The 24,130-nt window shown below is 40.5% G+C and overlaps 1 protein-coding gene across 1 annotated transcript in view; it reads right to left on the bottom strand.

Moving 5' to 3' along the window:
- CDK17 (cyclin dependent kinase 17) overlaps positions 1–24,130 on the bottom strand; it is a 185,991-nt gene that overhangs the window by 67,529 nt on the left and 94,332 nt on the right. The window contains exon 2 of the mRNA XM_077831986.1: positions 22,692–22,840. Coding sequence (XP_077688112.1) covers positions 22,692–22,809 — 118 coding nt within the window. The 5' untranslated portion in view covers positions 22,810–22,840. The remainder of the gene's footprint in view (positions 1–22,691; positions 22,841–24,130) is intronic.

The raw sequence follows: 24,130 nt of genomic DNA, 5'->3' as shown, positions 1-24,130 counted from the left end.
GGCATATGATGACATATATATCACACTGGTAGATGGCCATAATGGCCCACCTTGATTATCATGCACATTGTAGGGAGAGTGGTCACTTTGGATGAGCTATTACCAGCAGGAGAGTGAGTTTGTGTGTGTATGGGGGTGGGGGTGGGGGTGAGAAAACCTGGATTTGTGCTGGAAATGGCCCACCTTGATTATCATGCACATTGTAGGGAGAGTGGTCACTTTGGATGAGCTATTACCAGCGGGAGAGTGAGTTTGTGTGTGTGGTTTTTGGAGGGGGGTGGGGGGGGTGAGAAAACCTGGATTTGTGCTGGAAATGGCCCACCTTGATTATCATACACATTTTAAAGAGAGTGGTCACTTTGGATGGGCTATTACCAGCAGGAGAGTGAGTTTGTGTGTGTGTGGGGGGGGGGGGGCGGAGGGTGAGAAAATCTGGATTTGTGCTGGAAATGGCCCAACTTGATGATCACTTTAGATAAGCTATTACCAGCAGGAGAGTGGGGTGGGAGGAGGTATTGTTTCATGGTCTCTGTGTATATAATGTCTTGTGCAGTTTCCACAGTATGCATCCGATGAAGTGAGCTGTAGCTCACGAAAGCTCATGCTCAAATAAATTGGTTAGTCTCTAAGATGCCACAAGTACTCCTTTTCTTTTTGCGAATACAGACTAACACGGCTGTTACTCTGAAATCTGTTTATCTTAGAGACACACTAAAGAGCACCATGCTGGGAAGCTTACAGTAGAAACAAAAAAACTTCCATAATGAGGGATGATCATTGCTCCCACTAGCTATTTGTCACATTTTTGGCTCCAATTCAGCAAAGCACTTACACATGTACTTAATTTTAAATAACTGATTAGTCCCAATTACGTTAATGGGATTACTCTTGTGATGGGACCTATCAATGATTTCAATTTGTATAAACTCTCCCAAAATTTAACAATACATTTTGGGACATTATCCCAAGAGGAACCCAATGCCTCTCTCCTAGTTGCAGCTGGTCAGTTTTCATTTTTTTCTGGTACTTTGGATACTTCATCAAATCTCCTTCATTTGTCTCCTGTTCAAATTAATAATTCCAGTCTATAAAATTTCACCCACACAAATTCTACTCTCTCAAACAATTTTTATTACCTTCCTCTGGGGATCTTCAAAATATCAACTTAATATGTTACTCCTGGGGGAATTCTACGCTACTGTGCAATGCAGAATTTTGCAGAAATTAATGTTTTTGCGCATCATTTCCTTTCCATTAAATTAGGCTTGAATAAGGACTGGGAGTGGATGTGTCATTACACAAAGTAAAATTATTTCCCCATGTTTATTCCCCCCCGCACTGTTCCTCACACATTCTTGTCAATTGCTGGAAATGGCCCACCTTGATTATCACTACAAAAGGTTTTTTTTCTCTCCTGCTGGTAATAGTTCACCTTACCTGATCACTCTCATTACAGTGTGCATGGTAACACCCATTGTTTCATGTTCTCTGTGTATATAAAATCCCCCTACTGTATTTTCCACTGCATGCATCTAATGAAGTGAGCTGTAGCTCATGAAAGCTTATGCTCAAATAAATTTGTTAGTCTCTAAAGTGCCATCAGCAGTATAGGATTCCATCACCTTGAACCTTAACTTGGATATAAATATATAGCTGCCATCCCAGCTTACTTGGATTAACTTGTTGAGGTTCTCATACTCCTGCATTCTCACTAATGTCAACTATTATGGACATAGTATGAAATAGAATCTGTATAATGTACATAGTACTGAATATTTACAGCTAATGAACACACTGGTGGTTCTTTCAGAAAAAGGTGACGTTTTTTACTAAATGTTCCTTGAATAAATAACCACTAAAGCATATTGTTGATCCACTTCAAAACATATATATCTTTCAATGTAATTACACATCCATTAACACAGGGATTCTCAACCTTCTTCTTTCTGAGGCCCCTCCAACATGCTATAAAAATTCCATGGCCCACCTGTGCCACAACAACTGTTTTTCTGCATATCCAGTAGATTAAAAGCCAAGGCCTGCATTAGGGGGGTAGCAAGCAAGCAAGGCAACTGCCCGGGGCCGCATACCACAGGAGGACCTGCAAAGCTAAACTGCTCGAGCTTTGGCTTTCAGCCCCGGGTAGCGGGGCTTAAGCTTCAGCTTTCTGCCCTGGGCTCCAGTGAGTCTAATGTCAGCTCTGCTCTCTGGTTTATTTTGGCAGACCCCCTGAAACCTGCTCACGGCCCCCCAGGGACCCCCCAGACTCCTGATTGAGAACCACAGCATTAACACACCATTTTCTCCATAAATGTGTCATGCTGCCTATGCCAAACTATTGTATATGAGCTACTCTGTATATTGTTAAAAAATCATGATTAATCCACAGTCTCAGCTTTACCCGTATGTCTATATTTAAGGAAATTATCAGCTGGGAGCACCAAATTTACAAGCAATATTATCGAAATCCAATGGAATTTTAAAACATACACTGGCAACTCAGGAAACTATGAATTCTGCCAGTCTATACCTATCAAACTAAAAACTGAATTGTTGGTATACTATTAACATCACTATTGAGCTGCTGATGCATAACAGCAACTGTGGATTCAATAACAAAAATTCTTTCTTAATAGGATTTCCACTTGAAGTACATAATTAATTGATTTAGTTGTCTCATACAAATATAACAACTGCCATATTAAAATGGACCAACAGCCTGTCTAGTCCAAAAGCTTGTCTCAAATAGTAGCCAGTACAAGATGCTTCAAAAAAGATAGTAAAGCTCCATAGTGTAAGTGAAGCAGTTACACTATAATACAGCAAAAAATTAATTTGGTTTTTAACCATTTGGGGGTCAATAAACTACTTAGAGTTGATACAAAAGAGTGAGTCCAGAAAGAGGGTGAAAGGCACTAGTGCTAAGGCCCTCCCTGGAATATTCTTAGCAATAGGAGCTAGACACCATGGCACTTTGTGGGGATGCCACATAGCACAAATTTAGTTCTTTGCTGACCGACCTGAGGCTTGCTGGCTGCAGAAGTAGAGAAAGAATGAACTAGGCTGGGGAAAATGAGAGCATATGACAGCAAATGTGGGAACAGGAACACTTTGATGTTGCCAGCTGGGCCCTGCTTAGCTGCGTAAGCAGCTCAGAATCTTATACTAGGTTGAGTCCCTGTCTTCATTCCAAAGAGGCATAGCTTGTCCCATAGTTTAGGGACAAAGCTAAAGGGAGAGGGGGAAGGAAACAATGTCAAAAAAGTCCTCAAAAAACTTGGAGAGCTGCTGAGCAAACCTCTGCCTTCAAGCATGGAAGCAGACAGGGGCATAATGTCAGTGCAGTTCACTTTGCATACCTTTCGAGGCCACAGACAAACACTGTACTGGGGGAGGAGAACTATTATCTGTCTTTGACACTTGAAAAATGCTGAAAATCCCAGCCAGTTCTAAGCCTGATGGAAAAAGAGGATCCCCATGAGAGAGAATTAACAACTACAATATATCCGTATGGGAGAATGCTGTCTATGGATATGTCTATACCACAGCTCGAAGCGTGCTTCTGAGAGCAGGAAGACAGACATGCACTAATTCTTCTCACGCTAGAAGGCTAAAAATATCAGCATAGCCTGTGTGTAGCATAGATGGACTATCTGGCTGAGTACAGCCCTACCTAGAGACCTTGGGTATGTACTCAGATTGCTATGTACTGAGCCGCCACCTGTGCTTCCCTGGCTATCCTGCTATTTTTAGCATGCTAGCTCCAGCAGAGCTAGCACATCTGTCTACTCATGCTGCAAAGCATGTGCCTAGTCCTAGCTACAGCAGACATACCCTTTGGTAGCTCCCCATCCTTCTAGCTTTTCTTTTTGATATTCTTATTTTATACCTAGAGCCCTACCAAATTCATGGCCCATTTTGGTCAATTTCACGGTCATGAGATTTCAAAAATTGTAAATTTCAGGATTTCAGATATTTAAATCTGAAATTTCACAGTGTTGTAACTGTAGGCATCCTAACCCACATGGCAGTTGTGGGAGAGTCCCACGGTTACTGTAAGGGAATCACAGTATTGCCACCCTTACTGCTGGTGGCAGTGCAGCCTTCAGAGCTGGGTGGCCAGGGAGCGGCAGCTGCTGGCTGGGAGCCCAGCTCTGAAGGCAGCGCCACCACCAGCAGCAGCACAGAAGTAAGGATATCATGGTTTAGTATTGCCACCTTTACTTCTGTGCTGCTGCTGCTGGTGGGGGACTGCCTTCGGAACTGGGTGCCTGGCCAGCAGCTGCCGAGCTCTGGCCACCCAGCTCTGAAGGCAGTGCAGAAGAAAGAGTGGCAATACCGTGACGCCCATACAATAACCTTGTGACCCTCCACCCCCCATGACCTTCTTTTGAATTGGGAACCCCTGTTTGAGAAATGCTGGTCTCCCCCATGAAATCTGTATAGTATAGGGCAAAAGTACGCAAAAGACCATATTTCACAGTCCATGACACGTGTTTCATGGCCGTGAATTTGGTAGGGCCCTACTTGTACCCTAAGAAATATGAGAAGAGTGAAACCTTACTAAAACCCTAAATATTGGGAAGAAAACCTGACATTGCTTATCTCATTGGAAAACAATTCTCAAACATTAAACTATGTTGCTAACCACCCCTTACAACCATGAAGCTTGGCATGATTGCAAAAGGCACAACGGTTTTTGACAACAGAAAAATCACGAGTCAGAATTTGGCATTTGTGGCTTAACCTCAACAAGAGTTTAAAAAAAGCAAACAGACCTTTAATTACCCTCTAATAAAAAAAGAATGCAATAGCTCGTATGCAATCATTCCTTTTTGAAACTGATTTTCACCAGAAACATTTATTTCTCACTCAAGACGCTGTGCTTAGTTTTACATTTGTTAGAATTTCATTGCTCTTGTACTCTGATTATTCTAATACAATTTTTTCCAATAAAATATTAAAGAAATAATAGACTTCTTTCTTTTTTGGCTTGGAGATTGAACACTAAAGACAGTGAGGAAAGGTAGAGAGAAAAGGACAACAGTGAGGATCCAGGAATCTGCCTCAAAGAACACATGCATAAGTCATGGGCCTGATTCAAAGGACATCCATTGACTTCAATAAGCTTTGGATCAGGCTCTATAAGAATACTGAGGGCTGAAGCCCTGCCAATCTGTTGGCAAATTAACAGATAAAGCAAATATTTTAGAAGTAATAGTTTGAGGATTTAGTTAGAGACTTTACTCTAAATAGTAAGCACATTCCATACTAAACACATTTCACACTCTAGTAAGGACCAAAGGTTCAGTGCTTTTGCATTAAAGAGGGTTTGGAAAGAGTAGTAGGATTAGACTTAGTTATTCTGGTAAATAAATTACCAAACAGCTTGTTAAAAATTAAGTTCTATTTAAATATTCTATGACGTCATAGGCTAGAAAAAGACGGACTATAACTGCTTCAGAAAGATGATAATCTACAGAGTTTGTCTCTGATATTGAACCTGTTGAAAAAAGAATGCAAAACCTATTACTTATATCACAAGAGTGCCCAAAAACGCCAATCAGAGTTGGGGCTCTGTTGTGCTAGGTGCTTTACAAACACCAAGGTAGATAAGTTAAAAACTTGAAGAGCTTACAATTGATTACCAGTTTCTTGATACCATTTATTTAGAGAATCATAACCTTGGTGGTGTAACTCGTCCAAGTTTCTAGTCCCCTTAGTACAATTTTTCCACTAATTGGCTTTCCCTAAACTCTGGTGTAATACGCCTTCAAAATCAGTAGAGCAGATTGTTATTCTTACTCATTGTTCTGTGTGTTTCATATGGTACAAGTATACTATATTTTAAAAGCTTAAGTATAAAGATTATTTTAAAATCTACAAATGGAAAGGACTGCTTTCTAGAATCTGAAAAGGACCTAACCTCTGAAGGTTATAACCTCAAATTACTAGTCAAACTTTTTATAAAGCCACACTGAAGAGGGAGGGGCAAGAGCTACATGCTAATACTGCTTCCCCCACTCAGGTTCTTATCTACTTTTGACCCCGTCCAAAAATGCATCACTTGGAAATGAAATACATAGCCTTAAAAGTTACTTGGATTATTTTTTTTCCAGATGCCATTACTGAAACCACAACATCCTTGTTGTTGCACTGAATTGAGCACTGAAAACTTTGGAGAGGGTATAGTTGAGGTTTACAATGGGATCAACGTTTTATTTTCCATCTGGATGTGTTTTTCTGACTCAGAGAGCAAATAACCAACAGTAAGTATGTGATATTCCTACCCTGCTCCTAATACAGTACATACACGCCCAATCTGAACAGGTCCAAACTTACCCCCTCCCTTGTTTTTCCTTTATTGTTAGCTTAAGTAGCAGCAAACTTCAGCCAAAGCTTGCTCTTGATCTTGGCAATTTCTAGAGTTGCTCCGTGTAGAACCCTTTCCTGCCCCTATTTTCCCTAGTTCCTCTGCCTTAGACCTGGTGTAGACTAGAAAATTAGGTCACCTTAACTATGTTGTTCTGGGGTGTGAAAAATCCATATCCCTAAGCGGCATAGATAAGCCAACCTAAGTTGCCATGTAAACAGAGCCAGGTCGACGGAAGACTTCTTCCATTGATCTAGCTTCCACCTCTTGGGGGGGCTGATTACCTAGGCTAATGAGAGAATCCCTCCCATTGGTGTAGGTAGCATCTACAATGAAGCGCTACAGCTGTGCTGCTGTAGCATTACAAGTGTAGACAAACCCTTAGTAAAGCACACCAAGTCCTTTTATTCTTCTGGGTTGGTGATAACAAAACTCTCCTAATCTGGTTGCCAGTGAGTGCAGAAATTGCCTGGCATTTTTATGCAGGGCCTTAGCAACTAACACTCTGTCACATATGTCAATTCAGCTGGTGGATTAGAGGAAGAAGAAAATTTTAATATTTCCATTATATTTATTAATATTGAATGGTACACTGCTAACCTAGCTTATAAAAGCTTCAGAACCCAACCTCAACCACCAAGCAGCTCAACTGATGAAAAAGAACTAGATGGCTTTCAGATTTTACTATATGGATTTTGGAGTATTGGCTTCAACCAGTGCAAGCAAAAAATTGGAATCTTCTATCATATGAGATAAAACTTTATTAATTGTTGTTTTCAACCATCTATGATTGAGCTAAATGAGCCTGCAAGGAAGCAGATTGTTCTACAGTACCTATTATCCATTCTGGTATGCTGTTGTATCAGCATACATACAGTAGTACCACAGAGGCTAGAAATATTACATAAAACTCTGCAAGCCTCTATTTACATGTGAACTTGGGACCCTACAATATGTGAACAATATGACACTACAATTGACTTAATTGGCAAAGTCTCTCCAAGCAAAGGCACATTGTATAAAATCTATTCATAACTTAGCAACAAGAGCTTATGCTCACTTATCAAACACAATCTCCAAACATGCCCTTTGCTCGACCCAGCCTATTAATTTTTATTTACCTGCACCTAATACAGACTATGGCTTTTGGAGTTATAACCCCAAACATTTGGAATAATCTGCCTGTAATACTGAAATAGGAAAATGCAGAGCCTGATGTTATGAAACCTTTAATTTCTTATCTTCGGAAGCCTTACGAGTACAAAAATCTAAGATTACGATAGCTGAATATTTCTTTCGACTATTTTAGACTGAGTGTCTTGCATTATATTGCTTGTATGACGCTGATTTATGTTCCAAGACTCTTTCACCTTACAAAAGCCAGTTGTTTATTCCAGGTGTTTATCCCTATAGCAGAAATATTTCAAAAATATATTTTAATTTGTATATATACAAATTATATACCTCAAGGATTAAAATGGCACTATAATGATGTTTACTGTGACTCTTATAGCAGCACCACAAAAAAGGTTTAAAAAACAAATTTTGGGAGATAGGGAAGATAAGATTTTTTTCAGATGTCTGATTATACTCCAAAAACAAGAGATCTCTTCCATGTAGGGACAAAACAGAACCATAGTTCAGAGTTTTTTTTTTTTTAAATTAGGGAGTCTAACAAATTTCAAAGATACTTTTAAGTCGAATTCAGCACTCGTGGAAAGTGGGTTTCTAGTTTCAAGGGATTTTCACCCTGTAGTCAGAACATATTTACTTATTGGGATAGCAAAAGCAGACCTCAAGTACACGGAAAATATTCATTCCAAGCAGAAAATCTGTCGAAACATCTAAGTAATAAAATACTGTTTACAAACCACAATTATCAAGTTGATACTATTTTTTCTAACAGTACACGCTCAAACACAAGAGACCTTATTATTCTCTCCTTACATATGCAGTCCACATGGCCAAATTACTATTTTTCCCCTTTAAAATCTACCAGTAACCCCAAGAAACACTGCAATATATGATGTGCATCTGTGGGGATGATGTGCACCTTGCCCCAATTATCTGAGAATTACCTCAATCATCTATTTGACTTAGCCAATCTCAAACAAAAGGCACCTTCAATAACCCCAATACCAAACTCCCACAAAGCATGCTTCAGATTTAAATCAAGTTTAAATCTGAAGCATGCTTTAATTTAGTAAAGTTAATAAAGTTTAAATCAAGAAAATATTTGTATTTATTTAAGAAAGATATTACTTAATTCAAATTCAATTTTTATAAATACATACACACTAACTATACATAATGAAAGTACAGGACTAGAAGGGATACAGTTTCTCAGAATATACTCTCCAAAAGTAAAAGTTATTCCAGCATTTGTTAAGAAGTTGGTTATTGTTTGCAGATGTCAGGTTACAACAATAGAGAGAGAGATCGGCAATAATTTGTATCAAAGGGCCTGCTTCCTATTACTTTTTTTGTCCAATTATTACATAGTATAACCTGAAAATACTCTCCATTTTCAGCTAGTAAAATTTTGCACTAGCTGATAACGGCTACATTCCAAATTTAGAGAGTATTTAAGCTAGTTTCATTTGCTTTGTGCATTCTCATTCCAATGGCAAGAAACAATAATTATTTCAAAAAGATAAAACTTCCTACACAATTAGTCCATGGCAAGTTGGGATGTAAATCTACCCCACACAAGTCTGCCATGTACTAACTGTTCGTTTGGATCCTGCTGCTGTGCACAGAGTTCCCTAGCACGTTCTGATCTACCCCGTGAAATGGGAAGTACATCAAAGTGCAGAAGAAAGACTGTGGTCAACAACAACTCTTCCTTTGGCACAATGGAACTCTCTACAGGAAGTGTAAAGCTTTTATCTGTGTGGGAGACAGAACTTTCTTGGGGGTCACTCTGCCATAACGGAATGAACTCTTTCCCCCCCATCACTCCAGCCCGCCCCCCCCCCCCCCCCGAATCAGGAGCTGCATGTGCCTCCAGCATATGGAGAGGCTGGGTGTGGGGGACTGTGGTCCTGACCACTGCTCCACCCCAACTCAGCCTCCTCTCCCCGAGGCCCTGCCCACATTCCATCCTTACTCCCCCAAGGTCCCATCCCAAGAGCTCCCCTTCCCCCGTCCGCCTGGCGACAGGGGGAGGGGAATAGCAGGACCGGGGGCTTCTGGGCAGAGCACAGGAGACACTCCAAAGGCGGTGGGTTGGCCTGTTTGGGGATGCTTAGCCTCCCCTGGGCTATGACACCTGCCGCTCATGCCCAGAACTTAGGACCATCATAAACCTTGCCACCTTCTGCTCCAAGTGCAAGGAACATTTCTTTGACTTGGCCTTTTCTAACAAATACACAGGAACAGGTATATAGCCTCTCCATTCCCACAAAGGAAAAACAAAAGAAAAAACTCACTCCTCTCAAAACAAGACACTCCACCATACACACTTTTTCCCCTGGGGAGAGGATGAGAGCAAACAGCATATGGCAGGTATTAGTCCAGTCACTTAATGCACTGCTGGACGGCATTCAGATATTACAGTGGTGAGGGGTGTTTAAGAACCTATATGGAATAGAATAGCTATCTAGAAGGATTGGTTACATACTGTAGTATGCTCTTTTGGAAAATGCGTTAAAAAAATAAAAGTAAAGTATTTTGTCCCATTGTTCTTGGGCATACTTTTTTCGGATCTACTGCTGTAGAACATGCTGTGTGCCAGCATGCTAGCAACCTCCATATAAGAGTAATTAGCACTGTAATAGAAAAAGCACACATATAGCTTATGAAGCGCTTCTGACATTTCTCAGGATGAAAGGTGCTATACAAATGTAAAGTAGTGCCATTTGTCATGCTTTTCTTTAACTGATTACTTTCTGTAATAATGATAACCTATACAATTTATTTAATCTCTTCTGGGATCTTGCTGCTGTGAACAAGGTGGTTCTTCATAGATTTGTTCTTTCCTTTCTGAGCGCTTACAGAAGCAGTGTTGGGAAATTGCTCATAGTAACAGGACACGCCTGCCCTTTCAAGAAGGCTATAGTACAGATATGGCACTGATCTTGGTTTAGGTTAGAATGAAGAAATCGTGGAAAGGAGCAATTCCCAGAGAGACCTGAGGACTCATAGGCTGGGCAGTGATGATTTCTGGGAAAAGGATCAGGGAAGGAGAAGTTACTTCCACTGTACAGTGACAGGAGTTCTTCGAGATACTTGTCCCTATGCGTGCTCCACTTCAGGTCTGCAAGTACCCCACACACCTTTGAGCAGAGACTTTTGGTAGCAGTGCCCATTCAGTCTTCATAGGCACCCTTAGCTACCCTTGTGCCTTGCACGTAGGGTGTATACAGTAGTGTTGGATGAACCACCCTCAGTTTCTTCTCTACTGCAATGTCCCATCAAGACAAGACTCCAAAGCAGGGGGAAAGAAGGGTGGATAGTGGAACACCCATAAGGACAAACATCTCAAAGAACCCCAGTTACTGTTCAAGACAAGTAACCTCTCAGTCTTCTTTGAACAGTATCCCTATGGGTGCTCCATTTCAGGTGGCTCTTGAGCAGTGCACCACATTTTGGTGCTTTGGAGCCTGGTTTAAGACTGCATGCAGACCTGCAGTCCCAAAGGCAGCATTCACCCCAGAGGCATGTACTAAGGCATAATGTTTTGAGAAGATGTGAACCAAGGCCCATGTGACTACTTTGCCTATTACTGCAATGAGTGTATTCTTCATCAGCGCAATGGAAATAGGCCGGTGTCTGGTGGAACGTCTGTAAGTCTAGAAAAGGCTGGACATTAGCAATCATGTAGCAGGAAAGGATACAACCAGAAACCTGCTTGGACAGTCTTTTGGTGAAAGAGAAGCCCCTTTAATTCTGTCCATGAAAGAGAGTCTAGGAGAGGCCCTAAAGAGGTTAGTCCTGTGCAAATAAAAGGCCAATACCTCCTCATATCCAAGGTGCGCAGGGGGTTTCTTACCTAATCAGATGAGGCTTTGGGGTGAAAAACTGGCAGCTAGACTTGCCGATTTTCCTAGCAGAGATGAAAGCTATTAAAAATACAGACTTTATACACAATCACAGAAAGGAACACTTAGCTAGTGGCTCGAAGGATGGCTTCATCAGAAAGCTGAGGACCAAATTTAAGTCCCACCCAGAAGTGGGTTCCTTACATATAGGAAAAGGTTAACTAATACTTTGATAAATCTGGAAGTGGTAAGGTGAGCTAACACCAAAAACTCCCTAATATGGGAATGGAAAGCTGTGATAGCAACCAAACAAATTTTAATGGAACTCAAGAGAGACTGAAATTCTTCAAGTCCAACAAGTAATCTAAGACATCCAGAAGGGAAGAACAGACAGGGGACAAGTGCTGTTGGGTACACTAATGGTGAAATCTCTCATTTTTTAGTTGATGTGTTTCTGCTATTCAACAAAATCTCTTATACCGCTCTCAAAAACAGGAGACCACTATACCAGAACCATCTAGAAACCAAGTTTTGAACCACAGAGTGTTCAAGCTGGGGTGAAGAACATGCCCTGAATTCTGAGTTATCAGGTTGAGAATGATCAGTAACTGTAGAGGAAGACAAGACTTGAGGTGAACCAGGTCAGAAACCAAATTTGCCTTGGACAAGTTGGTGTAATTACAATGACCTTGGCTTTGTCCTGCTTGATTTTGTTTAGGACTCTGAGGAACAGAAGTGTCAGAAGACAGGCATAGAAGAGATTCCTCGACCAGGCGATGAGGAATGAGTCTTCCAGAGATTGAAGGTCTAAGACCCTCTCTCAAATAGAACCTTCTACACCTTTTTGATGAAAGGACTGAGGTCTATTTCTGGAAAACCCTATATGAGAAACACAATGGTGAATCAGATTGTTGACTTCCCACTTGTGATCCTGGCACAAATGTCTGCTCAAGCCATCGGCTATGGTGTTCTGAAGATCGAATAGGTATGAGACGAAGATGAAAATCTGATGGGCTATACACTTGTTCCATAGCTGTTCTGCTTCTGCACAAAAGTAAAGGGGTCTTGCTCCTCCTTGATGATTTACATAATACATACTGGTTCTGTTGTCTGTCATGATCTTGACACACTGACCCTTGTTCATGAGAAAGAAGAGCTTGCAGGCAAATTGGTTTGCACCATTCTGAGCTCCAGGAGAGGTTGATATGAATAATAGATTCTTGAGCAGTTCATTTGCCTTGAATGGTATGTGTTCAAAGACGAGCTTCCCACCCTATGAGAGATATGTGGCAATGGCAGGGGGGGGGGTGGGAGGCAAAGGATGGGGAATCCAGCACAGACCTTGCCTTCTGGGTCTTTCCACCAATTGAGCAACTCTAGAACCTGGTGAATGATGGACACTAATTTGTTCAGACTGTATTTGCTGAGTATGTAAACAGTTCTCTATCATCCTTAGAAGCAGTGTAAATGCAACCTGGCATGAAGTGTGACAAAAGTGCAGGCTGCCACGTGACCTAGGAGCTGCAGACAAGTTCTGGCTGACATCTATGGGTTCCTTTGAACCTGCGAGATCAGGTTAATCAGTGTTTTAAATCTGTCTGTTGGAGGTAGCACAGCACTGGATTTTGTGGCATCTAAAGTGGCTCCTAAAAACTCTGTTCAATGAAGTGGTGTCAAAGTGGTCTTTCTCTGTTGACATCTTAGCTTGTTGAATAGGGCCATAGCTTTTTTCACTGCAGAAATAACTTTGTTGTGGAGACTTTGATGAGCCAATCATGGAGATAAGGAAAAAAGATTATTCCCAACTGACATAGTGGAATACCTACCACCTCCAGAATCTTTATACTCTGGGGGCAGTAGAGAGTCCGAAGGGGAGCACTCGATATTGGAAGTGCCCCTGGCTGACTATGAAATGTAGAATCCTCTTGTGAGGTGGATGCATCACAATATGAAAATACAATCCCCTGGATCTAGAGATGGTACTATAGCTGTGTCACCATCCTGAACGTCTGTTTATTGATGAAAGTGTTCAACAATCTGAGATCTAAGACTGGTCTCCATCTGCCCTTCTTTTTGGGAACCAGAAGTACTTAGAATAGAACCTCTTCCCTCTGTGTTGGGCAGGTATTTGTTCTACAGCTCCTATGCTGAGAAGGGATAGGACTTCTTGTGTCAGCAGATGTTTGTGACGCGGGTCCCTAAAAAGGGATGGGAAAGGCAGGTTAGGTGGGGTAATGGAGGTGAAATGAATAGAACAGCCCCACATTACAATCTCCAAAACCCACCTGTTGGAAATAATCTGATCCCATGCAATTCAGAAGTGAGAGAGATAATCCCCAAAAGGTGTGGCGGAAGGAGCAGGTGGCAGACTAATGGAGCTTTAGATTCTGAAGGGGAGGCGGTTCTGGACCCTCAACCAAAACATTAATGCTTAGATGATAATCATGGCTGAGTAATAGTGGTGGTGGTGGTAGGTGGTTCTCTTTTCTGAAACCTGGGGCTGTTCTTAAAACAATTCCAGGGGTCTGTGGAGGGAGGGAATTGCGCTGGGTAGGATCTCTGGTCCATCTGTGACCTGCTAAACCTCCTTTTGTTTGCACAAAGGAGTGGCAGTAGCACTCAAATCCTTGAGAGAGTGCAAGGATTCATCAGTGGACTTGCTGAAGAGCTTGAAGCAATCAAAAGGAAGGTCCTCAATGGTGTTCTGGACCTCCCTTGGGATTCCTGAGGATTGCAACCATAAGGCACGACACATGACAACCACTGCAGAAATAGAGCAACCTGCCATATTGGCCACATCTAACAAGGCCTGTAACAAAGTCCCTCACTAATAACTGACCTCTGCAATGCTCAAATTCCTCTTGATGTTTAGGAGGCAGAAGTTCAATGAGAGTTATATGTGCCATAGTTTGTGTGATTATACTTTGTGATGAGGCCCTGATAATTGCTGATTCTGAACTATAATGATGCAGAGGAGTAGCTCTTAAGACCAGAGAGAACCAGGCATTTTGGGCCTTTATCATGCAGGGTTACTTTAGAATGGTGTTGCCTGCTACACTTGTTCACAACACTGATGACCAAAGAATTAGGTATTGAGTGTGTGAACAGAAATTCAGAATCCTCAGCAGGAAAATAATACTTTTTATCTGCTCTTTCACATGTTGGAAGTCAGATGGCTGGGATTTGCCAAATGGTTTTGACAGATTCAAGTAAATCCTGGCTTAGCAGCAAGGCTACCTAATACAAGGTGGCAGTTGGAGAATGTCAAGAAGTTTGTTAGGTCTCATGAAGGGGATGTGAAGGGAGTCAACAATCCTTTACATAAGCTCCTGGAACTGTTTAAAACAATCTGCACTAGTGGGGGGGTGGAAGAGACAACACTGGTGCTTCATTGGGTGAGGAGAAGGAGCAGATGCTACTTTGTGGTGTACCTTCCTCATCAGCCCTTTTACCTTGTTCCTAGAAAGATTCTTTCTGAGGTAGAGGCTGATGCAGAGGGATGGGAAGAGCAAAGGATTGCTGGGGTGCTCCCCATGGGTACAGCTAGCTGCTCCAGAAAACAGTTGTCAATAAGCAGCTTACAGGTCCCCATATGGCCTTTGAGGGGAGCCATAATGAAAAGGAGGGGGTACCCAGGACTGATCATATTAGACAGAATGAGGAGTGATGAAGCTGCCTGTGTCTTGGAGTTTCTCTCTCAGAAAAGATGTCAGAAGAGGTAGCTCTCGGCTGGTAATCGAGTGATTCTCTAATGGAAATCTGAGAGTCTGAAGAACTATTTTCCTCATAGTCCACGGGAGAAGCAGACAGGGGTGGTATTGAAGGAGGTTGCTTGTCTCTTTTAGCAGGTAACGAGGAGCCAGGCAGTGCCAGAGAATGGGGCGGTACCAGTGACAGACAAGGCTCCAGTAGCAAGAGTATTTCCTCATCCATTACTAGAGGTGACTCCGGTTCATCCCAGACAAACAGGAGAATCTAAACTCCTGCAGTATGGGGTGAATCTGCACAGAAACTTGGTGGGACCCTGCAGGGAAAGGTGGTTCTGAGGGTGACATTGGGTTTGACAGCATTAAGCAATCAATTTGTGACACAGAATTGGGTACCACAGGCAACATGGAAGCAGGCCCTGTGGTTGGTACCGCTGTCTTTGATGCAGAGTCCTTAGGATCCCTAGCTCCATGATCACACTTAAGTGGCACCAAGGCTGGTTTCATAAAGAGTGGTGCTGGGTACCTAGGGACTTAGAAGTGCCTGAAGCCTTAGCTGCGGGGCTCTTGGTACCAGGAGAGCTTGGAGCCCCAGCAGTACCTTTCCTGGGATACAAGGTCTCTGTGGTGACCTACTCTTCTTGGCACCAACTTACTTTGAGGGGATCTTGAAGTCCTCTTTCTGGAAGTCTTGGTACCATCCTCTTGTTCTCTGTGAAGATCTAGTCAGTGGATGAGCAGGCTGCACAGGATGACAGAGCACTGTGCTCACTGGAAGACCACTGTACTTGGAAGGGTATCAGGGACTGGGTCTGAGGCAGGTCAAAGGAAGCACTCCATCATGAGAAGCCTAAGCTTTATCTTCCTGTTCTTTCAAGACCTATTCTTAAATCCCAAACAAATTTTACACTTTGATGAGACGTGGGTGTCCCCTAAGCAGTGGATACAGTAAGGGTGACCATCACTAACTGGGATAGAACCCTGGTAAATAAGGCAACATTTAGATCCAAGGGACTTAGCCATGCCGTGAGGGGAAAAAATCCTTCGATGAAGCAAAGACTCCCAGAGGGTGGGAGAGGAACAAGGAGTCCCAAAGAAGCCTGCTCAATAAAAATAAAAAAAAATCCTAAAACCATAGTAACTAGTAAAAATAACTAAAAGGGGGCTAACTGAAATCTAAAATAAGAAAATCTATAAACTATTCCCTAAAGAAAAAGCTAGTAAGAAGCAGGCGTTGCAAGACATTCCATCTCAAGCTGAGGTGGCTGAGAAGGAACTGAGTGCTGTTTGTCCAACACTGCTCTACATACTTTCAGTATGGGGCAGGAGGATAGCGTAGGCAAATATGCGACTGAACGAGCACTGCTACCAAAAGTCTCCAGATGCACATTCACCTTAGATCAAAGTACAGCACCCATAGAGACATTACTTGAAGAATTAGTGAGAGCTCCCCATTTCGCAGTGAATTTTCCCTCAGAGAGCTTGGGAAAGTATTCAAGCGGACCTCATCTAAAAGGGAGTTCTACAGGAGGACATTTAACTCAAAGATCTGCCACTGACCTGGTCCCGTATGAATCTAGAAACAAAGTGCAAGCAACCACTGGGCTCATCATAAATGCTGAGCAGGAGGCAATCACTTAAGGCCTATTTTATGAATTATTTGATATACTATACTTTGAAATATATCTTTTGGCATAACACTACAGATCTCAAGGACTGGTATAATTAGAAGCAAAGCAAGGGGGTAGCAGTGTTCTATATTTGCAGTTTTGGATCAGCTTCCTGAGCAAACCTAATAAGGAGCACATTACAGTAATCTGATGTGATAAAAAGCATAACCATAGTGAGATCCATGTCTGAGAACTACAAGCAGGTTTCAAAAATAAACTGGAGAGGGTAAAAGTGACTCTTGATCACTGTGATAACATAGGCTTCTGTGCTAAGAAAACTACTAAGTTTTCAACTTCTGCATCTATCTCACCAGGAGGAGGATGTAAAACTTGAACAAGGGACACACAATTAGATTTTTTCATTGCAAATTTTGCCCCCTTCAATGTAAAAATACTTGAAATCAAATTTCAGAAGAAAATTCAGAATTGTTTCCACATGAATTAATCCCTTTACGGCTGCATGGATGGTTATACTTAAGATCTTTCTATTTTGCCTGGTTTTATTTAGACACAAAACTTCTGTACTGTCATGGGCTTTCCTCCATCCCTGCCAAAACTATGATCTAAAGCTGTCCTGGGTGTAACAATCTCCAGTGGGAATATTCTTGTCAGAATACTTGTGTAGTCTGAATGATAACAATCTTGTTAATGCTGTAAAACTAGCAGGACTTTTTTTTCTTAAATAGAATGTTAATAAAGTCATGTTACAAGATCAGGGCTTGCAAGTGGTTGCACATGTTAGAGATCTCAATTACTAAAATCTCACTAAAAATACTTCCTTTTCAGTCTATAATTACACTGATTAAGCCAAAGGCCCTGAGGAGTACTAGAGTCCACAGTCATGGAATTTAAGTTTTGGTGCAGCTGTTTCAGAAATCCTCCTCCCACTGCAGTAATCTAGTTTTTCCTGGTGATTCACCCACCATCTCATTTTCTGTCTTTTCATCCAGTTGGGGCACACTCATTACCTGCTGCATGTGTTCCTTTTGCTCCCTCAAAAGTGGGAGCTCTATTGTTTTCAATGCATGGTTCAACTAGTTGGTAAGTACTACCTTATTTGTGATATATCAGTGCCTAGAATGCCATACAGTACTATAGATGTGGTCTCACCAGCACTGTGACATTGTGTATTTGCATATACAGTCCCAAACTGGCTTTTATTTACTTCTATGTTACCTAGAAAGCATATATCTACTATTCTCTATGCCCTCCCTCCACCTCTACTGAGGATTTAGTTTAATTAGCTTGCACTAGTAAACTAGCCTATCTTCATTCCAGAAGAAGCGAGAAGAGCTCCTCCTATGCCTAACCATTTTTATTCCTCCTCTCCTTTTTTCCCCCACTTCCCCTTTCAGCTCCCCTAGAGGTCTTCATGTTCCCTCTCCATTTTTTCCTTTTGACTCCACCATCCCCAGGGTTCCACGTTGTACAATCTTCCCGTTGATAACTAGATATACAGCTCGTTCAAGTTAGCAATCTTGCTCCAGTCATGTACTTCTGGGGTCCTACTGGTTTTGGCACTACATCAACAGTAATCAGACCCTGGCTGACCTAAGATTCAAGGGACCAGTGCCCTTCTTCTTTCATAGCATTAGGCCAGTGCTGTTCTTGCACACAACACCTGCCCAGCATTAACAGGGTGAAACTGACAAGGATCAAGGCTCACTGTTCTGAAGCAAGACTTCTTTCACTCACTATGGAAAAGCCAAATGCGAATGATGCTGCCAGTTTCTGCCACACCCTGGCATTTCTTAAAGATCTTTCCACAAATATTGCCCAGGAATCTAAATACAATGAAATGTGCCCTATAAATATTACCAGCTAGATTATGATTAAAGATAAGGCTGGCCCTAATTTGCCTGAGGTCTGGAAATATCACAAATTAAGCCATAACAATAAAGTGATCGATAATATGCTCAATATACTACACTGATCTAAAAGGGTTGAAACTGCTTGAATTAGAGACCATGTAGTTACTCGAGGTCCAGGCTTATTTCTGGTTATTATTTTACATTGTTTCAAGTGCATGATCCTGAGTATTTTTTTTTTAATGCAAATTTTTTGCTGTTCTTTAACTCTTCAGAGAATGGAGCCATTTGATTGTTTTGTTTTCCTAATTCTACCCCGATACAAACTCAGTCAAAAATCAGCTTTAGAATGATTTTTTAATTCTGTACTCCATTTCAAGTATCTTTATTCAGACTATTACAACACGTCATATATTATTGCTATATGATAATCATTTGTTGCTGAAATTTCTTTCCTTGCCAATGACACAAAAATGAAAATTTAGTTAGTGAAAGGAACAACCAAAAGTATACATATTTACAGTCCTATTAACTTGGCATGCAAATGGCAAAAACTTGAAAGTCAAACACACACAAAATTATTAAAACTTGAAAACTAATGCAAACATTTTTAAAGCATATAAGAATCTGCTCTTTCATGAGAGAGAGAAAGAGGATTTTGTAGCCAACATTTTATCCCAGAAGCTCCAAAGATGGCTATTTTATTTTATTCTTAAGGACAGCTACACAGTGCATGCTTACAAACACATCAACAAATCTCTTAATACTCATATGTTGGTAACAATTCATGAGGAATGTCATTTCATAAAAGAAAATTTCCTATGCTAAACAAAAACAAGCAAGTTTTTAATGGAAGCGGCTTAACATATTTAACTGTTATATCTGCTTTCAATAAATAGTGCGACCTTAGGCCAGGATCCTGCACATATTTATGCACTTGTTTAACTTTACTCCCCCGAATGCTCCAGTTACTACTCACAGTAGTAAAATTAAGTACATGCAGAAGTGTTTGCAGAGGCAGGGTCTTGATGACTAATAACTACTCTGATAAGAGGAGGCTAATAATGGGTGTTTATATGCATCTATCACACTACAACAGGCAGCTCAGATTACCCCTTCTAACTTCTAAGAAGAATCCCTACAGTTGCCTTTGAAGTTGTAAGAAGTTTGTTTTCATTTTCAATTATTTTAAGTATAAGAGGGAATTCCGAGCTGCTATTTTTGATTCCCTCTATATGCAAGGAGAACCTATACAGGGGTATCTGAACATTTCAAAGTCTTATTTCATTTTAAGATATCTTCTTTATACACCGTTTATTGTGGTCTCAATATGGTTGGCCACATGTAAAATAAAATGTCAGTATAAGCCTAAAAACATAAAACTAAAATATGATTTCCCCAAAATCAACACAGCATACTCTAGAATGTAGGCTACCTTGAATATTGATGTTTGTCAGGGCTAAATATTCTGTACCTCATGCCTTGTGCTTTACAACATATTTAAGATGGTTTTATTATAGTCTAACATATCCCTCCTGTGCTATTGCTTACTTAATTTTTAAAAAAATTTTCTATATGGTTTCTCCTTCCCACACACTGTCTACCATATACAGTGTTCTTTCTTCCCTTCTGTTTCAATTTGTTTCTACTTCCCAAGACATGTTGGCTTGACTCACGTTTGGAAGTGCTTGTAAAGTGAAATTAACATGAGAATTCTGCTCCTGAAAACGTGCTTCAGTGAGCAGGAGTCCTGTTTTAATCGATTCTACAAATGCCTTCATACAGAAGCAGAGCACACAGGTTCAGCAGGTAAATGAAGCTCATACACAGAGACGTATTTTCATACGAGTTTTCAGGTATGCAACCATTCATTTTCATTAGAACAAAGTTACAACACTCAAATTAAAAAATTACATAAAGGTAAGACAAGCATCTGCCGAACAAACTTGAAAGTATTCCTTTAAAGTTCTTGTATACAATACGGAGTATTTCACAAGTATACAAAGCTCTGAGAAAACACAGCCATTAACAGAGACAGCCGCAGGTGAGATACTGTGGGAAAACTGCCCAGTATTTCCCAGAATGCACTCCCTTAAAAGGTTAGGCAGTGCTAAGTTGGACACAAAAATAACTGTGCTAGAAAAAAAGCTGCTGTGTAGACACAGATAAAAACTCAACCCATTAAACTCAACCCGTTAAAGCTGAATTTTCCAAAGTGTTGGGTATGAACTGCTTTGGGGAGGAGGCAGAATAGTGGCTCACAATGCAAGGTTAAATGGAGAGTGAGAAATAGTTTATTTTTCCTAAAGAGGAGCTCTTTGTAATGTGCACGGGACCTAAAAGTCTGCATAGCCTCTGCTGCTATTAAGATTTCACAATTTTGTAAGTTTTCACAATTACTATTCAGAAACTTGGAATGACCATGAAACCAACAAAAATCATACTAAATTACTCTGCTGCTGCCTGAGAAAACTATGAGTGTCAGCAGAGGCAGGTAGTGGAGGTAATCACTGGAGAGAAGGACTTGAACCACAGAGGTTGGGATAACAGAGTAAAGCAGAAGATTCTCTTCCAGTCACTACTGCAAGCAGCTAAGAGCAGAAGAAAGGCTACAGTGATGAAGACCTCACAGTGGCCAAGATGCTTGTAGGATCACAGAATTATTCTTCTCCCTACCTAGCAGTGTGCACATATGCTTCAGTCACATTCACTCACAAGCACATGGCTAGCGCCTGAATGCATTGTTCAGAGATATACAGATAACTAAGTTATCCGGCACAATGGAGTAGTCCCACGGAGGATTAGATATGGTGCTCTGCAGTTTTAATTGCACCACTTGAATTCTGGTATTTGTGACATCCCTGAATAAACCTTTTTCACATAACAATCACTCTATATCTGAACTCTCAGTCCTCGTCCTGCACACCTTCACTAGAAGAGCCTGAGAGCTTAAATTCATAACTTTGCTAGACACTAAAAATCATGGTCTTAATAAAGATACTTGACTGATGACTTATTACAACAATCTGTAACGCACTAAGCCCCCTTTCTTGTCCTATGACTAAAGCTGCGAGTCCCTCATGGAGGTCACAGATTCCGTGACTTTCCGGGACCTCTGGGACTTTTGCAGCGGCTGGCGAGTCTCGGTTCCCAGCCAACGGGAGCTGCGGGGCTGGCGCTCGGGGCAGAGGCAGCACACAGAGCCCCCTGGCCACCAGCCTGGAGCCTACCAGCCCTGCCAAACCTTTTCCCCCAGCCCCGACCGCCAGCACCAGCGTGGGTCCTGGGTCGCATGCTGCCGCGCACCCTCGGCATCTCCGGGCCACCTCCCCCCGAGCACCCTCAGAACCCCCATCTGCCCCCACACCCCCAGAGCACCCAAGATTTAGTCAGGGATATATAGTACAAGTCATGGACAGGTCATGCGCTGTGAATTATTGTTTACTGCCCATGAGCGGTCCATGACTTTTACTAAAAATACCTGTGACTAAAACATAGCCCTACCCATGACCCCAGGGGTGTTAATGGGCCACTTCACCTTGAATGTTCCCTTAGAATGTGTTTACCACTGATGTTAACAATCTGTTCCACCTTGCATTTAGCTGTGACACTCTGGGTACCTTTCCCAGACCTGAGGAAGAGCTCTGTGGAACTCAAAAGCTTGTCTCTCTCACCATCAGAGGTTGGTCCAGTAAAAGATATTACCTCATTCACCTTGCACCTCTAATCTTCTGGGACCAACATGGCTACAACAACACTGCAAATCATTGAATAATCACTCTGAGAAGCCAGAGTGATTTAAAGCAGTTTGAAAAAATGCTGGAGACCAAAAATAATTATATTTAAATGGTTTAAAATTAGATATGTACTGAAAATTGTCTCTGTACCACTTGCTATTTGGGACATTAAGTACATTAAAAAATATTGTAATTTTTGAGAAAATATTTCAGTTCACCTTTAATATTAAGCAAGTTATACGATGTGCAAACTGAAAAGGACAAAAAGTCCTAATGTCGGCCAAAATGGAAAGGAAAGAAAATCTAACAAGCTTCTGAAATATTATAAACAATGGAATATGTTATTTTAAAAAAATACTATCGTGTTTGACAGAATCCTTTTAATTAAAAAGAAGAGGAGAGAAACATACTCACCGTTATCTTTGCTACTGTTTTCTTCAATTGTCATTTGTTCTGCCAGCTCAGACAGTGACTCATCAATAGTCTGGCTTCCACGCAAGGTTAGGGAAAGTCTCCTCTTAAACTTTTTCATTCTATCAATGATCAGTCTGGCTTAAGGAAGCCTGTACAAAAAAAGGAGGGAGTGGAATTCCATTATTATATAAAAAATATAGGATATTAGTAGAACTGAGTTACTGAGCACACTGCTACAATCCAAAAAACAAATAAAAACTTGAGTTGCAAAATAAATAAATAAATGAAATATCAAATGCAGGAAATATTGCAGATGGTTTACTTGTATACACATGATCTTTTGGCTTATTATGTCTTTTTTACTGGAATTTAAAATACAAAAAATCACATTTTAGGTTTTGAAATTAAGACAAATACTCATGTTAGCACTTAACCATTTCTACTACATAGCCTATATACAAAAAATTGTATCAAGTAATTTGTACACCATTTTAAGAATTTGTGAATTAGAAATATGTTCAGAGAATGACTACTAAAATTGTTAGCGAGTAATTTTACAAGTTAAGGCACTGTTTATTTTACTATATAATGCACCAAATTAATACTGAAAACAATTTCTAAATAGATATAGCAAGCTATATGTGCCCAAATAAATAACTGATGAAGAGAGCTGCAGATTATAGTTTTACAAGGTAGGTGATTTTTACATAAATAGTTTGTACCTTTAAAACATCCCATATTAGTTTCCATGTAATTTGCACACTACACTGGATTTGGGTTTATACCAGTATCTTACTAGGGTTCTGATCCTGCATCGGGATCCACCAGTACAGATCCTGTGTCCATGCAGAGACCCAGTGAAAACAAATGAAGAACTGAAAAAGCTAAAATCGGAGAAAATAATATTTTTTCTCTAATTTCTTTCACTTTAATAGTTGTGTGTGTTACTACTATTGTGGAAATGTGATTTTTAATTTGAGGTCTCCTTTTAAAAAATATTTGCATTTTTATTATTAATGAAGACCTCTCTTTTAGTCTTTGATTTTATTAAAACTATTTATTTATTTATTTTTAATTTTGGGCAGATTTTAAATTGACTTCATTGACTCTGCATTTGCAGATCCTGAGATAAGATCAGGGCCTATAATTTACTGTTAAAAATTAAAACAAGTTGGAGAATAAACACTGGATTTATATTTATTAAAAGAACACTCCTTAAACCTGGCACAAGTTTAAAAACAAGTTTCCACAAAATAAATTAATATGTTTCCACAATTTTGTTTTTTAAAATTTCAATGAGAAATTTTTTAAAATGTCAATTTAATCACATTTCCATATGAATTTTTTTTTAGATTTACAAATGACACAAGTAGCTACAAATATTATAAAAAATTAGAGAAAATATTATTTTCTCTTTTTCAGTATGTTTCCTTTGTGTA

Source organism: Eretmochelys imbricata, chromosome 1, assembly GCF_965152235.1.
Source record: "Eretmochelys imbricata isolate rEreImb1 chromosome 1, rEreImb1.hap1, whole genome shotgun sequence".
Classification (NCBI taxonomy): Eukaryota; Metazoa; Chordata; order Testudines; family Cheloniidae; genus Eretmochelys; species Eretmochelys imbricata.
The sequence above is the reverse complement of the archived record's forward strand: the minus strand, read 5'-3'. Positions and strand labels throughout refer to the sequence as shown.